The following is a 9,614-nucleotide window of genomic DNA, read 5'->3' on the forward strand; positions in this document are numbered from 1 at the left end:
CCTGCTGAGTGCCCGCTGAATTCACCACACACCTGCTGAGTGCCTGCTGAATTCACCACACACCTGCTGAGGGCCTGCTGAATTCACCACACACCTGCTGAGTTCAGCCTGTGTCAGCTGAGTATATTTTGTCTGGATATCACGACCCCAGCTGCCAGGCAGCAGCACAGAGAGTCACTGCTGCTGAACTTCTCTCTCCTCACAATGGCTGACAGAGGCCTTGCAACCCTGGTGCACTCTTCAAAGAGGGTGCAGAGTTGAACAGGACAGGAGGCAGCTTCCACGCCTCCAACCAGGCGTGCACACACCCTACACCCTCTCCCAGGAGCACCAGGCTGCACCTCACTTGACTCTGAATCCCTGGCCCTCAAGGCATGCAGGAGCTTCCTCATTTGTCCATCGGGAACTCACAGCAACACCTGGCTGGGAACAGGCCATGCTACAGGGGCAGTACAAGAGGAGTGACAGTCTGTCCCTAGCCACAGCTGCCCATAAGCTCCAGGACAGGCCTCCCCCACCACAAACACTAACACATTGAGCCCTATCGACTCAGCACAGCCTCCGAGCCCAAGCTTTCCTCCTAACCTGGCACCACCTTTTCCTGCAGCTAAGACACAGGAAGAGACATTCCCTGAGAAGTGAACTAGAGGCTCCACATCCAGAAAGTAAGGAAGCAAACGTGAGAATTGCAGGTTGTAAAAACCAGGGCAATAAACACGCCTGTCAGTGGGTGCGTGGTGGTCAACCCTCATAGTGTACGACATGTAGGCATGTCTGCCGAGGTTGGTCCTCACAGTCCCCCGTTGGAAGTTCAAGGACACTAGGATGGGATTCAAGTTGGAAGCCTGGTTCCTACTCTCTGAGCCACAGGTTGTGATTGGCTCCTGGGACTGCCACACTGCAGGAGCTCCTCCAATGGTAGCCCCAGCCTCACACTGCCTTTGTTCTGCAGCTTCCACAGCCCCTGTTACCACCTGCCTGTTTCCCTCCCGGCCAGGCTCACAGGGAATCCATCCTGAGACCTGAGAGCCCTTTCCTGCATGCATGGGTTCTTGCAGACTCGCACATCCCGCCTGTGTTGGACATGCTGGCATGCCTTCAAACTGCATGAAATAAAGCACTCTAGATACTGGGTCAGTCTGGCTTGCCCAACTCACTCTGTGACACGTGCTCTCTGGCTCTCATGCTCCTGTCACAGGGGTGCTACTGGTGACCCAACACTGGCCGTGACAAGCTGCCAGGTCTCATGCAACCATGGTTTCTGCAAAGCCACCCTCTTTGTATATACATGTCCCAGGCATGCAGAGCCAGACTTCTCTCTCCAGCTGTGACTGCACAACATCCCCAAGGGAGGCTCAACTTTGAGTGAGCTCTCCACTCCAAAGCCACCATACTGCCAAGGATTGGAACCCACAATCCTCCTGCCTCAGCCTCCCAAGCAATGAGATGGGAATTGCAGCACTGATTAGAGTCTCAATATGTAACCAAAGCTGAGTTCTAAGTTGCAGCCATCCTCCTGCCTCATGTAGCTCAGATTATACCTGGTGCTGAGTTTGGGGGTCACTCCGTCCATGGCATATGGCAGCCACAGGTTTCTTTCCTCAATGGCTCCTGCCTTGCTCACTCTCCAGAAATTACAGCTCACTGGGCAGCACCGGCCCCACTCAAGAAATCAGAGGCCCAATGGGACCAAGCAGGGACCATGAGGAACTAAGGCAGGAGTCACAAGTATGGACTGCTCATTGGGTCCAGGGATGGTGACAGGGTGAGAACACACAGACAGAAAGAAAGAGAGACAGACGGTGAGGGAGGGAAAGAGAGGAGAGACAGGCACATGGCTTATAGAGAATTTCTGCCGGTGCCACTGTCCTGGGGCCAGTGTCTAGTTGGTCCCCAGCAGAAGGCTCATTCCCTCTTCCACTAAGGTGAGCCAGGCAGAGAGAGGACCACAAAGTTCTGAGAAGACCAGATGAGGAACTGTCTAATTTGGGGTCACCAAAGCTCAAATGCAGGGAAAAATATGTAGCTGGGCTCCATCAGCGCACCCTGTCAGCACGTGGTGGGGAGGGGACATGCTCTGTCACCAGCACTGTGCCCCGGAGTATGCAGTATTACCTGCTGACTGAACACAGGCACCTGGACCAGATCTGAGAGCCTCTGGCTCTGAGCCACCTGCTGGACTAACCCAGGGACATGTTCTGTGCAACCAGCAGTGGGTACGGTTCGTGGGAAAAAGAGCTGCATGCTAAAAGCTCCAGTGATGGCTCCATGGTCACCAGCAGAACTGTGACAAAGAACCAATGGCTGCAAAGGCAAGCTCTGCCTCCCGACAAGAGGAACACAGGTCTGGATTTGGAAACCAATCACCCCAGCTCCTCACTGGGGGATTCTAGGCAGGGCTCCACCCCTGGCATGCCGCCATTCTTGCTTGTTTGCTCTGACATGTGCTCTGGCCATACCATCCATAACTCACTTTACTTTTTTCCTGCTTATTTATTCATTCTGTATGTTTGTAAAGAGATGTGTACATGGCATTTGTGAGTGTGAGTGTGTGTGTGTGTGTGTGTGTTCTGTCTTCTAGCATGTGCTGGCTACATTTCTGACATAAATGAGAATAATTTTGGAAAAGAGAATCCCAATTGAGAAAATGCTCCTCCAGCTGGACCTTTCTTGATTGACAATAGAGGGAGGGCCTAGCTCACTGGGTGGGGGAGGGGTGGAATCCCTGGGCTGGTGTCCTGGGTTCTAAAAGAGAGCAAAGCTGAGCAAGCAGCACCCCTTGAGGGCTTTTGCGTCAGCTCCTGCCTCCAGGGTCCTGTCCTGAGTTCCTGCCCTCTCTCCTTCACCACGTGGCAGCACAGTCCCCACTGGAACCTCACACTCACACTGTCTGTGCAGAGCTGCGGCTGCAGTTAGAAGCACTGCTGTTCTTCCGGAGACCCCACCTGGAGGTTCACAACCATTCACAACTCCAGTTGCAGGAGATGCGAAGCCCTCTTCTGTCCTCCTGAGGAACCAAGCAATCACAATGCACATACACACGTGCGGACAAAACACTGCACACATAAAATAAATGAAAGAAAAGCAAGTGACCAAGAGGGCCAGGATTGTGGCACAAACATTTAATCCTACTGGGGAGGTAAGAGGCAGGCAGATCTCTGAGTGCAAGGCTAGCCTGGTCTATGGAGTAGTTCTATGCCAGCCAGGGAGACACACTGAGACCCTGTGTGTGTACTATGGCTTGAAGATGAGCCACCTCGAGGACCTGAGCTTGGATCGTCAGCATCCACATCAGAACGTGGGCATCACATGTCCCACAGCCGCAGAGGACAGAGGATGAGACGGGGCTGCGGCTTTACAACCACAGCCCAGGTCCAGAACCAACAAGGGCCCTGAAGTGAACAGACCAAGATGGAGCTGACGGAGCAGCACACCTGACATGTGCTCTGCCCATGCCCGCATGTACACACATGTACCCCACACTTGCACACACCCCCACACCACACACCTGCACACACACACACACACACCACACACCTGCATACACACACACACACCACACACCTGCATACACACACACACCTGCATACACACACACACACCACACACCTGCATACACACACATACACACCACACACCTGCATACCCACACACACCACACACCTGCATACCCACACACACACACCTGCACACACACACACACCACACACCTGCATACACACACACACCTGCACACACACACACCACACACCTGCATACACACCCCCACACCTGTACACACACACCTGCACACACACCACACCTGCATACACACACACACACCACACACCTGCATACACACACACACCACACACCTGCATACACACACACACCACACACCTGCATACACACACCACACACCTGCATACACACCACACCTGCATACACACACACACCACACACCTGCATACACACACACACTCCCCACACCTGCACACACACTGCACACCTACACACACACACACACACACACACACACACACACACACACACACACAAATGTTCCAGCCTCTATTCTCTGCACAGCCACCCCTGTCATAGGTAAAGTCAGAATGCCACCCCTCAGCCCAGGTAGGGCTAGCCAGCAATACTGGTTCTGGGACAACACATAGGTGGCACCATACCCAGGGAATAATGCTGCGGCCCAGCTCCTGTGCCCGAGAGGGTGAGTATCAGCCACAGCAGGAAGCCAGTATTCCAAACCAATGGTCAGCAGGACACACGCTCTCTCACCAGCAGGACCTGCCCACCCTCCTTCTTCTGTGTCTACAAAGTTCTGCAGAGAAGAGGTTCGTCACCCCATTGCTCAGGTTAGCCCTCTCATCTGCACCCCACATAGTCTCCAATGGTCCTGCTGTCATCTCATGTGGCACAGACACCTGTCCTCAAGGTGCAGTCAGTTCCCAAGGAGCCAAGAAGAGAGAAACCCATGTGTCCTACAGACAGAATGATCTGGCACCACCAGCCCCTCCGACACCTCAGAGAGGACAAAGTAACGGAGGGGCAGCACAAACCGGTGGACCCGAGATGTGCAATGACCCTGTGCTCTCTGGGACCCACGAAGTGGAAACTAACCAGCCCTACGCAGTTAGCATAGCACAGGCACAACTCTCAAATCAATTAAAATGTAGTCCTTTAAAAAAACATCCAATAGGTACATTTTATCATGTTTTTCCTTGTTTGTATGTACACATGGATATACAAGTGTGTGCATGTATGTACAAATGTATATGCACATGTGTGCATAGACATACAACCTCAGGCACTGTTCTTTAGGAGTCTTCACCTTGTTTCTTTTTTGAGACAGGCTTTCTCTATGTAGCCCAGGCTATCCTGAAACTCCCTCTGTAGACAAGGCTGGCCTCGAACTCACAGAGATCCACCTGCCTGGCCAGTTTTAATTTTTAAAGTATGGGTAGTGTGTGCAGGTGCATGTGAGTTCTGGGGTCCAAGATACCCTTGGAGCTGGAGCCACCGGCAGTGGCAAACTGTCTGCTGTGCATGATGGGAAATGAACGGGGCCCTTAGCCAATGCTGTTACCACTGAGCATCTCTCCAGCCCAGGGTTTCACTGAGGGGCTGGCCAGGCGGGGTGGGTGGGGCCTTGAGATCCTCCTTGGGTTTTGCCCCCCACACTTTCTTTTCTTTTTTTTTTGTTTTGTTTTTTGAGAATTGCCTTGCTTTACAGCCTGGGCTATCTTTAAAGACCTTAAACAACTCATAGCCTCAACCTTCAGACTGCTGAGAAACAGACGTGTGCTACCATACCCACCTGTTATTTGTATTTTGAACTCCAGCTACTCATGGGGCATCAGAGACGTTTCAGGGGTTGGCTTTCTACCAAATGAGTCCCAGGGACTGAAGTCAGGTCCCCAGGCTTGGCAGAAAGCACCTTTACCCAGCATGCTACCTCACCAACCTGCCAGGATCCTGACAGGAATGGGGCATGGTAAGCGTGCATAGATGGTTTGCGCGTGGGGCCAACTCCACAAAGACAGTGGCTGTGACTGCAGAACAGCCAGAAGCCCAGGGAGGGGTGTGGCTCGGGCGGCCGAGGGAATGAGCTCCTCTGGGACAATGAAAGTGTTCTGGAACACAGCGGTGTGGTCACATGATCAAGGAATACGGTTAGAAGCCAGTAAGCGCCTCTGGTCACACACAGATTTTACTTCTCAACCACACTCCAACCAGGCTGCTCCATCTTTCCAGGATAGGAAGTGGAGGCCGGAGCGTCCAAAGTCACCCTCAGCAACTCAGGGAGATCAAGGCTGTGCTACGAGAGACCTGGCCTCGGACATCTCCACATCCCTTCACTATCAATCCCATGAAGAAACCAGATGTCCATCAGAACGCCAGCCACTAAACTCTTTGTCCTGGTTACACTGCAAACAATGACATCAACTGTATACAGACACCTACTATGTGCTAGAAACAAGCAGCAGACTCAGTTGCCCTCTAAGTGACACAGGGATGACACACTTTTTTGTTTGGTTTGGTTTGAGAGACAGGGTTTCTCCAGGTAGCCCCTGCTGCCCTGGAACTCACTCTATCGACCAGGCTGGCCTTTAACTCAAAGCTCTTCCTGCCTCTGCCTCCCAAGTGCTGGGATTAAAGTTGTGCAGCACCATTTCACCCAGTAGATGACACAGTTTATTGTTCATTCACTGTCCTTCCTCAACGCCTTCCTCAATATGCCGAGGGAGAACATTCGTCCCCTCCTGGGGGCTCTGGGGACAGAGTCTGGCTGAAAGTGAGAAAGCCACCACATTCAAACACTCATTTTTGTCTATGATGCCACAGTCTTGGAGAAACAAGCAACTGATTATAAAATCACCTGACCCAAAGGTGCCTGCTGATGAATCGAAGTGTCACTTACACACCCCGGGCAGGTCACATGGAATTCAGAACCCAGGCCTAAGGTTGTGCAGAACATACCACACAGCAGCATCACCTCCTTGACCATCAAGGAGTGTCTGACACCACACACTGGACATGGAAGGATCAAGTACCTCGGCCACTGCATTTGGCCAAGAACCCAGCAAGGCCAGCACACCTGTCAAACGGCCCAGCTACTGAGGCAGTCACACCTTCCATTCCAGTCTGGTGGCAGTTGTTCCTTGTCACAAATGGAGGCCCATACCCTGCACAGGAACCAAGCAGCCATCTCTGTGCTGACTCCAAACATGGAGGACCACTCAACTATCCAAGAGGGATAACATCTGCTTCCTGGCAGAGGTAGAAGCACCCAAGGAAGGCACAGGTGACAATGATACAGTGCCACTTCCTCCTCAGGTGGCAAAGGAGTGACAACTGTGCCTCAGATAACAATGAAGGGAACCCTCTCCTTTAGGTAGCAACGAAGGGTGACAACCGTCTACTCAGGTAGCAATGACGGAGACCTGTTCACTCAAGTAGCAGGAAGGGTGACAACTATCTCCTTAGGTAGCAACAATGAGGCCACTTATCCACACAGATAACATGACGGAAACAACTATCCCTGAAGATAGCGATGATGGGACCACCTATCCCCACAGGTGGCAATGAAGGATGACACCTGTCCCCACAGGTGGCAATGAAGGGGTGACACCTGCCCCCTCAGGTAGCAATGATAGTCATAGGTCCTATGAGGTAGCAATGATGGAGTCCCTGTACCATCAGGTAGCAATCAGGGGGGTGACACGTGTCCATTCTGATAGCTAAGATGAGAGCACATGTCCCCTCAGGTAACAATAATAGATGACACTTGTCCCCTCAGGTAGCAGCAACGGGACCACCTGTCCAGTCCAAAGAGCAATCTCGCCAGCAGCCGCTCTGCACCGGCTGGCGGCGTGGGGACACCTGCGGCGGCCGCAGCCCCGCCCCCGCGTCCCTTCCTCCTCCCCTCCCTCCTCCCCTCCCCTCCCCCGCGCTCTCACCCGCGCGGCCCGCGTCAGGCTCAGGTCCTTCATGACCTCCTCGAAGGCCGCCGTCTCCTCCGCCTGCTTCTGGTTGTGCAGTGCGATCTTCTCGCTAAATTTCCGCGGATTGTTCGAAGTCGCCATCTTCTCGCCGCCGCCTCCTCCTCCTCCTCCTCCTCCTCCTCCACCTCCAAGCCCCCCCACTCGCGGGCTCCACCGCGCAGGCGCCGGCCGGGCCCACGGCTGGAGAGCAACGCGCAGGCGCAAGCACGGCCCAGAGCGTGGCGCAGGCACACCGGAGAGGCGTGCGGCGCGGGGGTGAAGACGCCTGCGCATGCCTGGGCAGAGCGTTGGAGCCCGGGAGGGTCGTGGCTACGCAGGCGCACTGCAGCGCGTGTGGCCCGCTGGACAGCGGTCGCCTAGTTCTGGGGACTTGAGTGGCAAAGAACTGATGCCCGCATTCGCTGGAATCCAGCATTCACTGAGGACTTGTGGAGCGCCTGCTGTAAACGAGGGTACAGGCGTGAACAAACAAACATGGTCCCTGGGCTGCTAGGTTATACAGCAGGGGAGGGGAGCTGACCTTCCAGAAATCGAGCAGGGGTCCCGAGGTGCAGCTCCTGGGGAGAGCCTGGCTTGGCACGCAGAAGCGGGGGTTCAACACATATACACAATTATAATAAAGTTTCGGATAGGGAAAGTGCCGTGCCTTCTAAGAACAAGGACAGTGCTGGCCGTGATGGTACAACCTGGAGCCAGGGTAATGGGGAGTTCAAGCCATCCTTACTTGCAGATTGAGTTCAAACCGGACACTGAGGTGGGGGGGAAAGGACAAGGGACTGGAGAGATGAGAGATGGCTCAGAGATTTAGGGAACCTGCTGCCCTCGGGAAGGACCTGACTTTGCCATCCCACGGAGCAGCTCACATGCCCTGGCAACTCTGGTTCTAGAGCGTCCAATGCCTTCTGGTCCCGGCAAGAAGTTAAATACATGCATAGCACACACATACAGATGCATAAGTAAATTTTTTAAATTTAAAATAGTAGAGCTAAGGTCAGGCATGGTGGCGCCTGCCTTTAAACCCAGAAGAGGCAGGCACTTTTCTGTGAGTTCAAAGCCATCCTGGTCTACAAAGTGATTACCAGGTCAAGGCTATACAGAAAAACCCTCTCAGAAAAAAAAACAAAATGCTGGGGAGATGGCTCAGTGGTTAGAGCACTGGCTGCTCTTCCAGAGGTCCTGAGTTCAGTTCCCAGCAACCACATGGTGGCTCACAACGATCTTTAATGGGATCTGAATGGGATCTGATGCCCTCTTCTGGTGTGTCTGAAGACAGCTACAGTGTACTCATACATAAGTAAATAAATATTAAAACAAAACAAAACAACAAATGGAAAAAAAAGGGGGGGGAGAGCCAGAGAAGAGCCTCTTCTAATAGCATTTGCTGTAGAAGCATGAGGAGCCGAGTTCAAATTCTCCAGCACACATTAACGCTGGGCATGGTAGTGGGTGCCTGTGACCTCTGTGTTAGGGAACAAGAGAGAGGAACTGAATGATCATTCTACTGAAGTGAGCTCCAAGTTTAGTGAGAGGCTCTGCCTCAAAGGAATGGGTAGATGAGATTAAAAAGACACCTGCCACCCTCTGCTAGCATCCATGCACACACTATGCTGAAGGTGACTATATGAAACACAGACCCACACAAAGGAAAATGAAGCCTCAAGGTGTAAGACTGAGGTCCTGGGTTCAGCTGTGTCTGAAGCTGGAACCAGGACTTTCAGCTACACAGGCCATGTGTCCTTCCCAGTTTACTTAGGTCCATCTTTCCAGCAGAGGGGAGATGGGACAGCTACTTCTCACTAGTGTCCTGAGAGGAAGTGGTCAGAGGGCACAGACAAAGCCTACAGCTGCCTGGAACTGTGACCCTGGCTGTCTCCTCACAGCGCTTTAGAAGGCTTTGGTGAAAGTAATGTACCTTGATGAACACCAGCTGTTTCTGCTACTTGCTCTGGTCTGAAGGAGTCCCATCACAGCCGCAGGAGAATAGGGCAGAGGTTGGGAGGTGACAGCTAGGGGCTGTGTCCTCACCCCATCCACCCCACAGCCTTATTGTAACTGGATCTGTCCTCCTTCTGGGGTGGTGAAGCATGGGTTGATCATGACTAGATCCACTGACCA

General features: G+C 53.0%; 1 protein-coding gene across 2 annotated transcripts in view; it reads right to left on the reverse strand.

The window, feature by feature from the left end:
• CRTC1 (CREB regulated transcription coactivator 1) overlaps positions 1-7,580 on the reverse strand; it is a gene marked incomplete at its 5' end in the record, with an annotated part of 52,650 nt that extends 45,070 nt beyond the window's left edge. For both annotated transcript variants that reach the window (XM_080928651.1, XM_080928650.1), the window contains one exon: positions 7,455-7,580. In XM_080928651.1, coding sequence (XP_080784777.1) covers positions 7,455-7,580 — 126 coding nt within the window. The remainder of the gene's footprint in view (positions 1-7,454) is intronic.
• Positions 7,581-9,614: the final 2,034 nt, after the last annotated feature.

Source organism: Micromys minutus (assembly GCF_963924665.1).
Source record: "Micromys minutus genome assembly, chromosome: 14".
NCBI lineage: Eukaryota > Metazoa > Chordata > Mammalia > Rodentia > Muridae > Micromys > Micromys minutus.